The 18,556-nt window shown below is 42.8% G+C and overlaps 1 protein-coding gene across 1 annotated transcript in view; it reads left to right on the top strand.

The window, feature by feature from the left end:
- Gys2 (glycogen synthase 2) overlaps nt 1–18,556 on the top strand; it is a 37,086-nt gene that overhangs the window by 2,232 nt on the left and 16,298 nt on the right. The window contains exons 2-8 of the mRNA XM_027430169.2: nt 5,320–5,501; nt 7,878–8,069; nt 9,743–9,925; nt 12,932–13,076; nt 14,077–14,194; nt 15,155–15,275; nt 18,129–18,235. Of these exons, the coding sequence (XP_027285970.1) occupies nt 5,320–5,501; nt 7,878–8,069; nt 9,743–9,925; nt 12,932–13,076; nt 14,077–14,194; nt 15,155–15,275; nt 18,129–18,235 (1,048 nt within the window). The remainder of the gene's footprint in view (nt 1–5,319; nt 5,502–7,877; nt 8,070–9,742; nt 9,926–12,931; nt 13,077–14,076; nt 14,195–15,154; nt 15,276–18,128; nt 18,236–18,556) is intronic.

An 18,556-nucleotide genomic window follows, 5' to 3' on the forward strand; every position in this document is an offset into this window, starting at 1 on the left:
GGGTCCTATGTGACATGTATGCTAATCTCTGGCTCTAGAGGTCCCTGGTATATATAACATGTTCATAGCTGGGTGGTGGTGGCTTACATCTTTAATGCCCCAGGCACTCAGAAAGCAGAGGCAGGAGGATCTCTGTGAGTTCGAAGCCAGATTACAGAGTGAGTTCCAGGACAGGCTCCAAAGCTGCACAGAGAAACCCTGTCTCAAAAAACAAACAAACAAACAAACAAACAAACAAACTTTTTCTTTTTGTTTATATATACGGATATTTTGCCTGCGTGTGCAGGAAAGGCCAGAAGGGGGCGTCTGTCCTCTTGGAACTGGAGTTACAGAGGTCTGTGAGGGGCCCTTTGAGAACTACAATTGTACCCCGTAGAGCAGCAAATGTTCTTAACTGCTGAGCCATCTCTAGGTCCCTGTTAATTGGCTTAAAATGCAATCTACTCATATGAACATCTTCAGCATATATTTAATATTTTCTATCTAATTTTCCTGCGTTCTTTTCAGATAGAGATTCTAGCAATCCCTGACAACTCACTGCTACCGTAGCCCCTTTATAAACCTTGCTCGAGGCGGTAGTCCTGCGCAGTTTGTGGCTATGATCCAAGGCAGCTTAGAGCTTATGAAGCCACCGCTCCCCACTTCATAGCTGAAAGGACACATTTGTGATCACACAAATGGCAGAGATGGGGAACACTTTGTTTCTTCCAAATCCATATATTTCCACTAAATATTTCCACTGTCTATAAGGAAATTTTCCATAGATGAAAAAACTTTGACTTACTCTCTTACTTCTTTTTCTTTGTTTTTGTTTTTGTTTGTTTGTTTCTCGAGATAGGGTTTCTCTGTATTGCTTTAGAGGTTGTCCTAGAACTCTCTCTATAGACCAGGCTGGCCTCGAACTCACAGACATCCTGAGTACTGGGATTAAAGGCGTGAACTACCAACGCCCAGCAAAACTTTGACTTACTCTTACTGTCAAATAGCAGAGATTTTTAAAACTTTGAGGTTAAAAACAGAACATAAAAAAAAAAAAAACCTTAGGATATCTAAATACCAGGTGCTTTGTGAGTAAAATGGATAGCGCATGCTCTGGCCATCCCACAACCATCTGTGGAGACAAGACATGTATTCATAGCCAAGAAAACAGGACTTTTAAAAAGCCTTTCTTTGCTATTAAATGTGCATGTCTGAGTGTTGGCCTGCATGGAGGTCACTGTACCATGTGCAGGAAGTGTTTATGAAGGCCAGAAGAGAGCTTCTGACCCCTGAACATGGAGTTATGAATGGCTGGGGGTGCTGGGAAATGAACTCAAATTCTCCCTCCACAAGAGCAGCGAGTGGTCTTATCCCCTGTGCCAACTCTCCAGCCCCACAAAAGACATCTGAGGGAGGAAAAACGATTCTCCCGAGAGTCCCAGAGATTATACATTATGCTCATGCCTCAAGACAATTAATTATTCCTGCTTGTTCACACTAGCCTCAAATGGTTGCTTTTTATTCATTCATCTGCATATTCTTAGAACTACCCAGCTATTGTTTAATAAAAGCGTCAAGTGTCTATTGGGTATCAGGTACCGGGAGAGCAGACAGTCTTGAACCCTGCAGAATTTGTCCAGTCCACTGAAATGCACAGGCTTTTCGGGAAGATGGTCACGACTGCATTTCATCCTCTGGGGTGAGGGGTGTGTCGGTGGTTGGGGTGCAATTCCCAGCCTACTCTAGTCTCAGCTGCCCGGTGGACAGACATTTGTGCAGAGGTCTATGGGCTGAAGCACTGTGGGGCAAAGACAGTGAAGGAGAGAACAACTCAGAGAGAGGGTTGTGTGTGAGAGAACAATATGCCCCAAGACTCTCAGTGTGCCCTGTTTACAGACCCCAGAGAGCAAACAGGAGTCTGTGGAGTGATGAGAGGCTAGGTAGGACTAGATTGTGAAACTCCTGATAAATTATTACCTTAAGGAGACAGACATAAGACCCACAAATGACGGAAAACGTGCAATGTTTGTCATCCTGAGTCCGGTCTGTTTTTATTCATGATAATCTCCAATTGTGTCAAATGTCCTGCGAATTACATCATTGTGTCCTTCACTTCATTAATCAAATTTGTTCTTTGCCAATTCTGGACATGTGTGTTTTACTCTCACCCCACCCTCTTTTATCTCTCTCCTCTCCCACCTGTCATCTTCCTCCTGCCCCTACGGGTCTCTTCACACATTCATGACTTTTTTTTGTCACCACTGATTTTAATCAAGATTGTCTGTGTTTGGACATATCCCCTGGGGACAGATGGGCTAGACGTTTGGTACATAGCTGTAGAGGTTGTTTTCCAGACAGGTTCTCAATGGCTTGATAAGGCTACACTGCCTGGCTAGGGAGCCGCAGGCGTCTGCCTGTCCACCTCTCCTGTGAGGATCATGACACCCTGCAGATTGGTGTGGATCAGAACCTCAGGCTTGCATGGCAGACTCTTTACTGGCCAGGTCTAATGTAAGACTTTTTCTGAGAAGAGAGCCTGCTATTTTTATCAGATTTCCAGACATCCCAGGGATTGATGTAGGAACAACAGCTTATTTGAGAAATGTCTATTTAGTTCTGCGGCTCACCATATGGGGGGGACGATTCCCTGTGGAACTGTGTTTCTTACATGCTGTTGTTATGAATTCTTTATGAGACTAATAATAAGCCTCTGTTTGCCCTGTTTGTTGCTTCTTTTGCTGGTGTGAGTTTGGTTGTTCTCTGTGTCTTGAGGGTCTCGTCCGGAACACCCTTGTCTACTCCACCGTTCTGAAGACTGTCTGTCCTCTGTGTTTCCTTCCAGGGGTTTTCTATCTCCAGTTTAAGTGTTGAACTCATTAGGTCTGAGTTTTTGTGATGAATGTTTGGGTCCATTGCTGTACTCACAGACATCCACATTCCCAGAATCCGTCCCTGACGGCCTTTGCCCTTTGTATGTTCTTTACATACTTGTCAGAGTCAGTCAACTGCAGCTGTGGGGCTGTATTTCTAGACTTGCTATTCTAATTCACTGATATCCCTGTCTTTTGTTTTATTTACTTACTTATTTTTGATTTTTATATTGTTTTTCAAGACAGAGTTTCCTCTGTGTAACAGCCTTGACTGTCCTGGAACTCACAGAGATCCACTTGCCTCTGCCTCTCGAGTGCTGGGATTAAAGGCATTCACCAGAACTACCCAGCTAATCCCTGTCTTTTTGTATACCCACAACTTGATGTTTTGATTGCCACATTTTTGTAGTGTGCTTTGAAGCCAGGTAGTATAATTCCTCTTGCTTTGTTCTTTTTTATTTTTTTAACAAAACATTTACTTTTATTCGTGTGTGTGTGTGTGTGTGTGTGTGTGTGTGTGTGTGTGTGTGTGTCTGTGTGTCTGTGTCTGTGTGTGTCTGTGTGTATGTCACCTGTGTGAAGGTATTTGTAGAGACCAGAAGAGGCTGTCTAAGTCTCTGGGGCTGTAGTTACAGGTGGTTGTGAGCAACTTGATGTGGGTTCTGGGAATCAAACTCGGGTCCTCTGGAAGTGCTAGCAGCCAGTGCTGATTCTTTTAACTGTGCTGTCTCACCAGCTCTGGCTTTGTATTTATTTATTTATTTATTTATTTATTTATTTGCTTTATTTTGTTTTTTGAGACAGAGTTTCTCTGTGTAATAATCCTGGCTGTCCTGGAATTCACTTTGTAAACCAGGCTGGCCTGGAATTCACAGAGATCCACCTGTCTCTGCCTCCCAAGTGCTGGGATTAGAGTCGTGCACCACCGCCCGGTCTTTCTTGATTTCTTTACAGGTAAATTGCTTTTGGCATATGGAAATGTTACTGCCTTTGTATGAGGACTCTGAATCCCATCATAACTTTACTGATTTGTTAGTTCTAGTAGGTTTTTTTTGGGGGGTGCAGTTCTTGGGATTTTCTAGATATTGGATTATGCAATCTGCAAATAGCAACAATCTGACTTTCTTTTCTCTGATTTAGAAACTGGTCTTTTCTTCCTCATGTTTTGCTGCTCCAGCATGGGTTTTTGTTACTATGTTGTACAGAAAAGGTGAAAGTAGGAGCATTTTCTTACCTAGAGTTTACAGAGAAAACTCTCAGGCTCTCTCCACTGAGTGCAGTGTTACCTGTGGGCATGCTTACCCTGACTTCAACACGCAGGCACGCATGCACATACACACACAAATACATACACTCTTACACATATATACATACGCTCACACATAGATACACACAGGCACATACATTCACACACATATTCATACACATGCACACACACACACACACACACACACACACTCACACTCCTCCACGCATATACACAAGTTTGACCAGGGACAAAGAGATGGCTCTGCAACTAAACTTGGTGACCTAAGTTCAATCCCTGGGACCCACAAGGTGGAAGGAGAGAACCAACACATGCAACTTGTCCTCTGGCCTTCATACATGTGCTATGACACACATGCAGCCCTTGTACAAAAAATAAAAATGTAATTTAAAATTTTTAAGAAAGCTTAATACCAACTATCTTATTGAGCTCTTCTTGTTTTCCATGTGGTTTCAGAGACCACAACAGAAAACATTCCATCGTCCCACCCTCCAAAACCCAATGGCATTGGCCTTTTCATGAAACTGCTCATCCCCTCCGTCCCCGCCACTCCCCCTCCCCATTTCTCTCTCCCCTCGGTGACTTTTAAAGACAGGTCAAGTCATTGCTCCATGTCTTTCCCTGCTGTCTGGAGGTTGTGGAGTCAGCCTGAGCTGGAACCCAACTCACCCGTGTGGTAGTAAAATACTGATACACAGGACAGGGAGGAAGTAGGATAATTTTATTGGGGAGAATCACTTACGTGAGAAACCAATAACCCAGCGTCAGCTGCCCTCTGAGACCCGACCGGAACCCAGAGAGAGTGAGCCTGCCTTTCCCCCAGTCCTAAATCCCACACCTCATGTATGCACGGGTGACCACGCCCAAAAGGGCGTGGTCAGTGCCACTGGTACCTAGAAGATCTCTCACTATACACTCAACCCCTGTGTGGTGACGGATCCATCACAAAGTCTCTCTGTGCCTCGGTTTACTCATTTGTGAAATAAACACAGGATCGTTCCTATAGTGTTTTGTGAAACCTATGAGAATCACCTCAAGTGGCTTAGAATGGGCTCAACATTGAACTCTTCAAAACATCTTAAGTCTCGCCCTTAAAAAAAAAAAAGTTAAGTGAAATGTTACTTAAAATAGTACAATAGTAGACAGTAATTCATCTCTTGAGTTACCACCTGGAATAATAATGGAATGTTTTCTCCTTCACAGTTGGGGGCATCTATACTGTGATTCAGACCAAGGCCAAAACAACAGCAGATGAATGGGGAGAAAACTACTTTCTGATAGGTCCCTACTTTGAGCATAATATGAAGACTCAGGTAGAACAGTGTGAGCCCATCAATGATGCTGTCAGAAAAGCCATGGATGCAATGAATAAACATGGCTGCCAGGTAAAAGATTCTAATTGTTCCTTCCCCTGTAACTCTCAATGAGCTGTTATCAGAAAGCAGGTCACACACACCTTCCAGCAATTGTCAGTTGATGAGCATCCGCCTAGCTAGGGAAGAAGAGCAGATTTACAAGAAAGACAATGATGGTTCTTACACAGAGTGTGTTTGAGGCACCTTGTGAAAGCTAAAATTCTCTGACAGCACAATGAGTGGGAGCCCCAGGAAGACCCAGGGTTGAGATGGTCTTAAGAAAGTTGATGACATTGTTCAATAGCAGTTTACTGACTGAGGGCGAGAGCTGGCCCAATGCTGTATCGGTTTCCTTTCTTTTGCTGTGATAGGGCTGAGGGTGTAGGTCCTTGGGAGAGCCCTTGGCTGGCATGCCTGAGGCTGTCGGGCCCTAGGTTAGAACCCGAGAGCTGCACAAAGTAAAATAATAGATTTTGTTGCTGTGATAAAATATCAGGACAGAAAGGAAATTAGGGAAGAAAAGTCTGTTACACCAGTACCAAAGGATCCAGCAGCCTTTTCTGGCCTCCTTGGGAACCAGGCATTTACATGGCACACAGACATATATTTAGGCAAAACTCTCAGACTAGCCATGTATGTGGTGGCAAATGCCTGTCCTCCCAGCACTCACAGTATAAGGTCAAAGGATCCCAAATTGGAAGCCAGACTGGATTACATAACAAAGTGTTTCTCACATATGGTATTAAATCCAGTGTCTATGAACTCAGAGTCACAAGAAGGTGATAAGGTGAAAAGCAGAAATTGCATGATCCAAACACATGATTTTCAAATCGCCTCACTTAATGAAGAGTAGAATTTGGAGATGGCATATAGATGGGTAGGCTCTCCCATCAGCTTCCAGTCCAAACACTGGACTGGATCACCACTCTTCTGTGTGTTGCTTGATGTATCAATCATACTTTTGTCATGGTGACAAGTACTTGAGAAACAATTCCCAGGAGAAAATTATCTCTTTGGGTTCATGATGCTTAGCTGGCATCATTGCTTTTGGGACGCAGTGAGATGGAATATCATAGAGGTGGGAATTTGGGTTAGAGGTTGTTCAGTTCGTAATTGGCACAAGCAAAGAACAACCAGGAGGGGCTAGGGACTGATAAAATACCCTTCAAATGCCCCATAGCTGTATAGCTATTTAGTTGTGAATTTTGGATGAATTAATCCATTGAGTCACTACTTTTATGATCCAAAAGCTAAAAGTTTTCTAATATCTAAAACAGGAAACTTACGCAACTTTACTGTTTTTATGTAACTTGGTATTAGAAGTCTTAGCTAGAGCAATAAGACAAGAGAAAGAATTGAAAGGAAAAAAGCCAAATTATCACTATTTTCAGATGATATGGATCTTATACATAGAAAACTCCAAAGAGCACTGACTTCCAAAGGCTTTTGACATGTGAGCTTTTGTGGAATATTATTTTAACTAGTCAAGGATGCGTTCCATTTGTTTATGCTGCAGAATATTACTTTAACAGTGTAAAGGTGTGTTACTTTTGTTTATGCTGCATTTGTTTAATTATATAAGGATGGATTGTGTTTAACTATATAAAGATATGTTGCATCTATTTCTGCTTGCCTGCCTAAGGCACCTGATTGGTCTAGTAAGGAGCTGGACAGCCAATAGCTAGGCAGGAGAAAGTATAGGTGGGGCTGGCAGGCAGAGAGAATAAATAGGAGGAGAAATCTAACCTCGAAAAGAAAAAATGAGAAGGAAGGAGAATGAGAGAAGGAGGAAAGAATGAGGGACACACCCTGCACAAGGAACCAGCTAGACGTAGAGAAGCAGTGAAAGTGAGATGTGCAGAAGAAAGAAAGGTCATAAGCCCAAGGGAAAGGCAGGTGAAGACAAAGAGGTTAAGTTAAAAGAGCTAGCCAGAAATGTGCCTAAGCTAGGCAAGCATTCAAAACTAATAACAAGTCTCTGTCTTATGATTTGGGAGCTGGTTGGTGGCCCAAAAGAAAAGGTCCAATACTTGAGCTTTTGTCTTTAGGGAAACATTTCACATTAACCCTTGGTCTGCCATTGCTCTTTGTCTTAGTTCCTTTGTTGTGGCTGTGATGAAATACACTGGCAACACTAAGGAAGAAAGGGCATATTTACTTGCAACTATAGAAGGATATAGTCCCTCGGGGTATGCAGACAGGACAGGCAGGACAGGTTATAAAACTTCAAGGCCTTCCTCTAGTGAGGCTCCACCTCCTACAAGTTCCACAACCTTCCCAAACAGTACAACCAGCTGGGGCCAACTGATCAAATGTTTCCCACTCAAATCACAACCCTTCCCAAATGTTTACATCTTCTAAGCCCAGAGACACATTCTTCTTTATGTTGTTTTCTCTCTGTATCAGGTGTATTTTGGAAGATGGCTGATAGAAGGGAGTCCATACGTGGTGCTTTTTGACATAAGCTCTTCAGCATGGAACCTGGACAGGTGGAAGGGTGACTTCTGGGAGGCTTGTGGCGTTGGCATCCCTCATCACGACCGAGAAGCCAACGACATGCTCATATTTGGGTCTCTAACTGCCTGGTTCTTAAAAGAGGTACAGTTTGCTGTATAATGACAGAACAGAGGGCAGTCTGCTGCACTGAGGGTCCAGCAATGACCCAAGAATTTGGAAATAATGCTTCTATTGATTGTCCCAATGTATTTTTAAAAGGATTTCAAGGAAATATTTACCATTCCTCAACTATGTGCCAACCTTTGCAACAGAGTAGCAATACTAGTATCTATCATATGTAATATTTAAATGAAGTCATGTATTTAAAACAACCAGCCAAATTGCCTGATTATGTAGCTGATATGCAAAATATATGCATAAAAGATATATAAGTCATGAAAAATACATACAAGTTGTAGACAGCAGGAAGGACTTGAAACATTTCACTTTGCCTATGTATGAGTCACTGCACTTAGAGTGACTTCTTGATATTTCCATTCTTCACTAAGGGTTGAATGGGCCTCAGCAGCTATGCATGAACCTTGGCAGCAGGTTAGTCCAGGAGGTGTACAGAGTAAGACAACTGGGAGCCAGTTTGTTAAATGAGCCCAGGCTCTGTTCCTTTACTTTCTCAAAGCACAGTTGGAGGACTTCCCTGCCGGTCTCTTTTCACCTACAGAGGGTTACACCTAACATGAAAGTCAGATCTTAAGGAAACCCCTAGTGAGGAAGGGGCTAAGGACATAGTATTGTGATGGCGCTCCCCTTACCAGGTCTGTCTGATGAGGTCCTACCCAATGCTCACCAAGAGCTGACTGGAGAAGGTGAGCAGGCAGCCTCTTGGTGGCAGTAGAAGGGAAGACAGGTTAGTGATTTGGGAAACGTCTGTCATAATGGCGGATATACAGTCCTGTGGCACCAGTAAGTGCCATCAACTCTTCCTCTACAGTCTTCCTGTCTGAGCCAGGGCCCCAAGTTGGAGGCCAGCCATCAAGTGTTGTGTGTGCGGTGCACATTTGTTTGATTTAGGGGTATGTCTGTGTATGTGTGTGTGTGCGCACACGTGTTTGGTGTGGGGGTATATTTGCATGAATATGTGTGGTGTATGTGGTAAATATGTGCTTGGTGAGGAGTATAATTATGTGGGAAGGTGTGTGTAGGTGGTGTGCATGTGTTTGGTGTAGGGGTATGTTTGTGTGTGTAGATGTGTGTTATTTGTGGTAAATATGTGTTTGGTGAGGAGTATATTTATATGGGAAGGTGTGTGTGTGGTGTGTGCTGTGTATGTGTTTGGTATAGGGATGTATTTGTGTGTTGTGTTTCTTGGATGTACTTTATTACATGTGCTTACTGTGAAGGTGTATTTGTGCGTGTGTGTTTGTGTGTGTGTGTGTGTGTGTGTGTGTGTGTGTGTGTGTGTGTGGTGTGCATGTGGTGTATTTTTATGCAGGGGTTTGTATGTGACATATTGTTGAGTCACTTGGGTAGACTCTGGATTCCCTTGGTTTCTTCAAAAGCATTACTTCTGTTATTGAGTCATTTACTCAATGAATATTACTGTTTGTTGCATGTTTATTCAAATTAGTAGTAGGATAGCTGGTATTTGTTACAAATGAATCAGTGAATTGTACTTCTTGCTAAGTCTGCATGCTTCTTGTTTAGCCCTGTTTAAGAGGGATACAGTTTGTACACCTCACATTGCTCCTTCAGCTGTGGGTGGTTCTCAAGATCAAGCATCACCAACCACTTTTCTAAAGGCTTTTCTCCTGATTCAGGTGACAGACCATGCAGATGGTAAACATGTCATTGCCCAATTCCATGAATGGCAGGCTGGAACTGGGCTAGTCCTTTCTCGTGCCAGGAAACTCCCCATCTCCACAATATTTACAACCCATGCCACACTGCTTGGGCGGTATCTCTGTGCAGCAAATATTGACTTCTACAACCAGCTCGACAAGGTAAACCACCCACCAGCCCCACTTGTCCCCTTTCTTTCAGCTCACTGAAGCCCAGAGATGACAGCTATTGATCTCTACATTTCAGCTAGCAACCACATGGCAGCCATGCCCTTTCGGCTAATCAGAATTCATAGAGCAGTCTCCCCTGGGTGATGGAAGTGGAAGGAATTTAACTTTGCTCAGAGTGCATTGGATATAGAGGCTGAGAGGCCCAGACGGGCATAATAGGAGAGATACACTGTACTGCCAGGCATAGGCTCCTTTCCGGATTCAGGGTCTGATGATTGACAGCTAGACAAAGGGATCTTAGGTAGACCCCTAACCTGAGCCTTATCGCTTTATCCTCCACATGAGTTACTTATGGGAAGACACTTTAGGCAAATGTCTCAGCTTCTTTCTGGGATTCTGAAGTGCACAGGTGAGGAGCTTCCAGGGTCAGTGAGCAGATGTCACAGGAAGTGTCGGTGGACATCTGATGGCTCATTTTACAGACTGCCTAATTCTGCAACCTCAGATCAGTCAGTTTTTATCTTTCTTCAACTTTCAGTTCAATTGACACGATAAAAGTATCTTCCCAATTTTAATTTTATTTATGTGTCTGTGTGAATGTATGCTATATGTGCGCAAGTGCGTTGGAGACCAAAAGAGGACATCAAATTGTCTGGAACTGGAGTTGTCATGAACTGCTCAAGTGAGTGCTGGGAATTGAACTCAGGTCCTCTGCAAGAGCAGCACATGCCTTTACCATTGAGCTGTCTCTACAGTCCCAAAGCATCTTCTGTAAAGTCAGAGAGATTATCCAAAGCACATATTTGATGACCATAAGCTGAAACACGTGTTTTTTATACCTATTTTACGTATCAAGTCAGTTTAGTGCTTGAAGGTTTGGTTTCATTATTAGGAAAATTAGGACATTGAAAACTTGAGTTTTTAAAAATTTACTGAGAATTAAAAGTTCTGGGATGCTATGAATCAGAATGTGTGTGTCCATGGATGTGCATTCATGAATAATAACCAGTAGCCTGGGAAGTTGATGCCGCTCTCTTGAACACATTTGGAATGCAAGGACGCTCCTGCTGAAAGCCTCCAACAGTGCAGACAGCCTTGCTAATTAGAGCTGCCCTACAGAAAGGTCAGCCCAAGCTAAGGCCCAGGTTTTCAGTGCGTCAACAAGGGATTCAGAAAGCCAGGAGACCAAGGAGACCTGCAAACAGTGTACGGAAACTGCCCACTAATGAGGGCAAACCTGTGGTGTGCACCTCGGCAAGGTCAGGTTTGGATCTTCCAGTGACCCGTGGAATCCTTCACTCCAGAGAGCTGCATGGGCTTATAGATAGCAATCAAAAAAATCTAGTAATGCGTAATGGACAGTCTTATTTAGGAACAAACACATTGTAATACACAGATAGGTTGCAACAAGCCTTTGATTAAATAGTTATATCATTATGCCTTCAATGATGACTACATATCTCAAGTATGTTCAGGTATATGACATGTATTTCAAGCCTGTCATTCCAGCAAATTGTTCTTCTAGCCACTAGTGGATAACAAGTTGTCAGAAATCCGGCTTTGAGTAATATTAATAAGCACTTTTTTTTTTTAACAGTGAAAGATCCCCAGCTCACACTAGATTTAGGCAATATATAAACATATCAAATTACACTCCTCAAATAAGACATTTAATGGAAATGTGACCCTGGGCAAGTTCCCTGACCTCTGAAAGGTGCAGTTTCCCCTTCTGTAAAATGAAGCCAGAAAACATGAGTTTCATGGGGATTAAACAAACGACAGTGAAGAGCAGAGCTGAACCCTGAGTTGGAGGCATCCAATGACGATGTAGATGACTTTGTCTGATTTTCTTTTAAGACACTGCCAGTGTCTCAGGGAGCTTTGTGAGAGATGACGCTGAGTGAGAGAAATAGAAAAAGTCCAGTCGATTAAGGGTTCATTGAGGATTTGGTTTCTGGGGTTTTTGTTTTTAGCTAAAATATCCAGGATGCACATATGAAATCTTATAAAAATATTATACTAAAAATTATAGCAAGTGGCAGATGTTAAATAGTCTAACATACTATTTAAAGTGAGCATACACTCTTTGAAATTAACTTCAAAGGTGTATGTAACCAAGGGGTGGGGGATCACTCAGCTTTTCTCTCTCAACAAGTAAGTAATCATCCAAACATCAGTGTCAAGTTTAATGTCAGCTTTGTTTCATTTTTTTAATTTTTAATTTATTTTATCAATATAGGTGTTTTGCCTACATGTATGTCCATGGGCCATGTGTGTGCCTGGTGCCTTCTGAGGCCAGAAGAGGGTATCAGATCCCCTGGAAGTGGAATAACAGATGGTTGTGAGCCATGCCATGCCAGTGCTCTTAACCACGGATCCATTCTCCAGACTCCTTTATTATTTTTTATTTTATTGTTTATTGTTTTTTGGTTTTTGGTTTTTGGTTTTTTTTTTTTTTTCCGAGACAGGGTTTCTTTGTGGCTTTTGAGTCTGTCCTGAAACTAACTCTTATAGACCAGGCTGGTCTCGAACTCACAGAGATCCGCCTGCCTCTGCCTCCAGAGGGCTGGGATTAAAGGTGTGGGCCACCACTGCCCCGCCTATTTTTTTTAACTTTTTTTATTTTATAGACCCAGCACACTTCTGCTGTACGACTCTGCTACACTGTCCTTTTTTATTTTATGATTCGCTGTTTACGATAAAATATAAAATCTTTGGAGGTTTCAGTTATCTTTATGCTTACAAAATAAGAAATAAGAAAACATGCAACAAAATATCAAATTTTTAGAGGGGATGAAATAGCAGTCTGGAAGACATGAAGCAAGCAGTACTTTTAAAAATACCAATTTTATAATTTAGCAAGTGGCTTGATACGCACTGGTCCTCGGATGGGGTTTTTATGACCTCTACCAGTGTGAGGAAGAACAACTTGTGAACTACCGATTTTGTTTTGCTTGTGAAGAGATCGCAGAAGGAGCATGTATTTGTCTTCTACAGTTCAACATAGACAAAGAGGCGGGGGAGAGGCAGATTTATCACCGCTACTGCATGGAGCGGGCTTCGGTGCACTGCGCGCACGTGTTCGCCACGGTGTCCGGAATCACAGCCATCGAGGCGGAGCACATGCTGAAGCGGAAGCCTGGTAAATGGGGCAGCTGGGTTTATACCGCAGCACCCTTGCTTAATGGCTGTGATCTCGCCCGTAGTGCCCTTGCTTTCAGGTACCACTGGGTGTCCAGAGGAGGGCCTTCAATAAATAAGTTTTGTCAAATGACAGAAACAAAGAGGTGAAAAACAAGAGCCCGAGGCCAGCATGGTGGGCTACGCTGTGTTCTTTGTTCTTTCCCAATGTTCCCTTGGATTTGGGGTTCTCTTGGACTCGGTCCTAATTAGGGTTTCAGTTGCTGTGATAAACACCATGACCAAAAGCAACTTGGGGAGGACAGGGTTTGTTTCATCTCACACGTCCTGATCACATCCTATCGTTAAGGGAAGTCAAGGCAGGAACTGAAGCAGAAACCCGAGGAACAGAAACCATGAAGGAACAAGGCTTGCTGGGTTACTTTGCCTGGCTTGCTCAGCCTAACAGGTGGCACCGCCCACAGTGGGCTGGACCTTCTCTCATCAATCACTGATGAGGAAAATGGGCTGCAGGGTTGCCTGTAGAGGCATCTCACGGAAGCATTTTCTCAATCTTATCTTCCCAGATAAACTAGTAAATTGATAAAATGCACCCAGTCAGACACATTCTTACACTCAGGATCCCTAGAGGAGTTTAGCCAACAATGTCCTCATTTCTCTCCTGATCTTCCTGTGATTTTCTCTGCCCACATTGCCCCTCTCTGAGCTCACACGCATGCTTTGCTTTTTCCTGTTCTAAAGTGAAGATTGTGCTTCTGAGGCTGCCCTGTTAACCGGTTGCACGCTGTCGTTTTTTCTCTCACTGCCAAATACCTTGGAAAAGCAATGCACAACGGCCGCTTCTGTTTACCCCCGAGGCTCATGTGTTTGCCTTCCCACACTCAAAATTGTCTCTTTGAGAAACTACCAAACTCAGGGCTTTATTTATTCATTTATAGGTGACAAAGAATGCACATTGTCTCTCAGGAACCAGTCCTGACGGTTTTATTTTGCTTTTCCAGATGTAGTGACTCCAAATGGCTTGAATGTTAAGAAGTTTTCTGCAGTGCATGAATTTCAAAATCTCCATGTTATGTACAAGGCCAGAATCCAAGATTTTGTTCGAGGTCATTTCTATGGGTAAGTTCTTCTTTCTTGAAAAATAAATAAATAAATAAATAAATAAATAAATAAAGCACCAGGGCTGCAGAAATGGCTCAGTGGTTAAGAACACACCTTCTTGCAGAGGACCAGAGCTGTGTTCCAAGCACCCACATCAGGTGGCTCACAGACACTTGTAACTCTGTCCCTACCTACAGGACATCAACCTGGGGCAAGAGAGTCAGGGATAGGGAATGGGGATAATAGACGCAGAAAGAACAACCACAAGACAGGATTCTGATCAAGGGGCAAACTTTATTTTTTTCAGGCTAGCTTATATAGTCAGTAGAGCAGGATATGAGGAGGGGCAGAATGGGTTGTTTGTGCACCAGGTGTTGGTATAGGCAGGATATTAGGAAGCCACAAAGACTATGTTTGGCAGGGTAAAGAGTTCATGAGAAAGAGGTCCAGGAAGGGTTGCCTAGGTGACTGAGCCTGTGGGTGGGATGTAGGGTGGAGGACTGGGTCAGGTTGTTTCTTTTCTTGAGCTGAGGTTCTAAGGAGCTGCTATGTAAAAGTTTATATATAACTATGTGGCCTGCCAAGCATGGCCTAGGATCTCATGTCAAGCCCTGAGATCTTTGGCTTCCAACATAACTCTAACATGGGGAGGGGTTCTGACACCCTCTTCTGGTCTCCAAGACACACAGGCACACAGGCACACACACGCACACACACACACACACAGGCACGCACACACACAGGCATGCTCTCTCTCTCTCTCTCTCTCTCTCTCTCTCTCTCCTCTCTCTCTCTCTCTCTCTCTCTCTCTCTCTCTCTCACACACACACACACACACACACACCCCTTTACAAGGTGTTTCGGAGCATTGTAGAAAATGTTTCTTTTTCCCCATCTCCCTTTGGTTGAATAGACTTCCTGCTGTGGATTTTGTTGCTGTTACTCTGTTTCATCAGAAGTTGCTTTGTTTTGTTTCAGTCATTTGGATTTTGATCTTGAGAAGACTTTGTTCCTTTTCATCGCTGGGAGGTATGAGTTCTCAAACAAGGGAGCTGACATCTTCCTGGAATCCTTATCCAGGCTCAATTTCCTCCTGAGGGTGAGAAAGCTCTGGGGTGTGGCACGTGGACGCTCTGCTGAGGGGTGTGAAGAACCTGGCTTTCAAGAGGAAATTTGATTTTGATATTTTAGAATGATAATCAGAAAAGGTGTTTGCCACTAAGTCTGATTTCCATCCCCAGAACCCACGGGATAGAAAGAGGGAAAGACTCACAGAAGCTGTCCTCTGAACACACACACACACACACACACACACACACACACACACACACACACACACAGAGAGAGAGAGAGAGAGAGAGAGAGAGAGAGAGAGAGAGAGAAGAGGAGGAGAGAAATGTTACTAAACACCTAAAATGATAATGCCATTCTGGAAGTGACTCTGTCTATTCAACTTACGTATTAGAGTTATACATGTCACTCACACATGTCTTTGTCTATGCTTTAAAGTACATTTTAAAATCAGAATTTCATGGTATACATACTATATGTTAGAAAAGTCATTTTAATAGTCCTTTTCCTTAATGGGAATTTGTTGAAAGACAGATACAGCAACGTCAAGCAAACTAAAAGCCATATGTCATTTATTAGAAACTAGATGTAAACCGTGAGGGCACACACCTTTAATGCCAGAATTCAAGAGGCAACTGAATCTCTGAAGTCAAGGCCAGCCTGGTCTACAGAGTGAATTCCAGTACACCTAAGGCTACACAGAGAAACCCTGTCTTGAAAAGCCAAAAAAAGAAAGAAAAAGAAAGAAAGAAAGGAAGGAAGGAAGGAAGAAAGAAAGAAAGAAAGAAAGAAAGAAAGAAAGAAAGGAAGGAAGGAAGGAAGGAAGGAAGCCAGATGTGGTGATGATACAGTGTCCTGACGGGCACCCTTGGCATCACACGTAGCAACCCAAATCCAGACATGCCTGGCTGTGGCCACCCTCCTGCATGTGAAACAGTTGAGTGTTACGGCACTAGTCTTCCACAGAATAGGACAGATCTTGCAAACACAGCCCCCCTTTATCATCTACACCAGATCCCCAAGTTGACAGATCTCCAACTGTTCATCCCTGAAGGTTCTCACCCTTGGAAACATGAAGGGGTTCTACTCCCAAAAATATAGTACCTTTGCTCAGGAAGCAGGCCCTAAAAACAGATTTCCTATGAACTCAGCAGAGAAACACAGCCCCGGGAAGATGGCTATAGAAAATGGCTTCATGCCATAGCTGTTGATTAAAGTGATTGGTTTATATTCCAATGCCATCCAACTAAAATACAGAACAAATGACACAGAGTGTAAAAGTTGGGTGCCATTGAGACACTGAGATGCAGGGAGTCAGGGAGGTGGCTCAGTGGTTGAGTGCACAAGCTTCTCCTTTGGAGCTGGGCTGCCAGCACCCACATGGTGGCTCATAATCTCCTGTAGCTCAGGTCCAGGGCATCAATGCCGCCTTCTGACCTCCTCAGCTATGTGCTCATGTGCACACACCTATACACTAATTTAAAACAGAGAAAGATACTGAGACAACCTAGATCTTTCTGAGCTCGGTATTATTGTCTCCAGTTTTTCTGGGATATGATTCTTTTTCCCCCTCTGTTAGCAATGATATTATACCATGTATGATGAATAGTTGCATCACAAGAAAATGCATCACAATAAAATGATTACTAATAATAATACCATTATTATTAGTAATAATAATAATGCAAAAAAATAGATTAAAGTGAAAAGGATTACTCTGCTGTCATATTTGTTCGTATTTCCAGGAACATATCCACAAAGAATACTTTGTAATATGCTCATAATTGTATCAAACATGCATCATGTTTAAGCTCATTATTATAATAAATCAATCCATACATTTATTAAATGTTCACTTTACTTTTAGACATGATCTAAATAAAACCTATTGTTATTAAGTTAGAGAGAAAAGATCATTATGCAGCTTAGACAAATCAAAATACACACTATGTAGTTTTGTTTTTCTCTTTGTTTTTGGTAGTACATTGGCTGCCACCTGCGGTGAACTTCATGACCCACCACTTTTGTAGATTTTCTGAATGGACTGAGGGCAGAGGCCACACAACTGATGGAAAGATGTCCCCAACTCAGGACATAGTCTTATCATTTTAGTTCATAAGGCTATCCATACACTCATAATCTTAACTGAGCTTAGGCTTTTACCCCAAGCTGCTTGATGTATGTCATTGCCCTGTGAGAGATGTTAGGCTTAAGGCATTTGTGGAAGAGAACAAGAAAACATAGCTTTCAGATGCTAAAAAAAAATCACTTTAAGTATCAGTTTTGCTCCTGATACGTTATGGGCACTCAGATAAAATATTACACATACCACACTTCCTTAACATCAGTAGAAAGATGAATCACACATGCCGTGTGTATAGTGGTTGTAAGAGATTTTCAGTGCCCGAGCACAGAATCTGCCACATCAAAGGGTGAAGCACATGCTTGCTCTCTTGCTTTACATGTTGGGCTGAAAACCAAGATGCATAGCATGGACCATCTAGACATGTAACAGAAACATGTAAAAAAAATTATACAAATCAGTAAATTAGAAAGAGCTAGAAGAATCAGAAGTAAATCCTCATTAAATTTTGAGCCTGAACTTTTAAAGAAGGATGTTTTTTTCCCTATCAGGTCCCACGTGTTATTTAGCCGCAGGCAAACACAATGGCATGGGTAGCTATTATTATCTATTTTATGTGGCCAATGGTGTGGGGATATTCATGGCTGAGAAATGCTGATTTGAAGGCAGGTCTCACACCTCATCGTTCTTTGTCTCCTGTGACACGTGAAAACACTGTTTTCCAGGCTTAAGGTCCCCGTGCCAGGTGCTTTTTGATCTTTGTTAGGTGACACTACTGTGTTTTCTAACCCTCCCCAGATGCATAAGAGTAACGTCACCGTGGTGGTGTTTTTCATCATGCCTGCCAAGACAAACAATTTCAACGTGGAGACCTTGAAGGGCCAGGCGGTGCGGAAACAGCTGTGGTAATCTCACGTTTGTCAGTCTTCTCAGGCAACACGTGAAGGGAGTTTTGCCTAAGTGTGTGACCTCTGAGCTGTGCCCTCGAGCTTTGTTTCTTCTGTTATGACTACAGCATAAATACTGCGTGGTTCTCTTCTCCTGGGGCTAGCTGCCATGTTAGACTGTGCAATGCTCGCAACGTGGTGGGCGGTACTAGGAAAAGTTCTTAACAACCAACCACAGAACGAACAAGTATCCATATATGAGTTTTAGAGATGGGCTGAATAGATATTTTTACAGGCAAAATTAAGGTGTATACCAAAGCAAGGAGATGAGTATAATGA

This window comes from Cricetulus griseus, chromosome 8 (genome assembly GCF_003668045.3).
Source record: "Cricetulus griseus strain 17A/GY chromosome 8, alternate assembly CriGri-PICRH-1.0, whole genome shotgun sequence".
Lineage (NCBI taxonomy): Eukaryota > Metazoa > Chordata > Mammalia > Rodentia > Cricetidae > Cricetulus > Cricetulus griseus.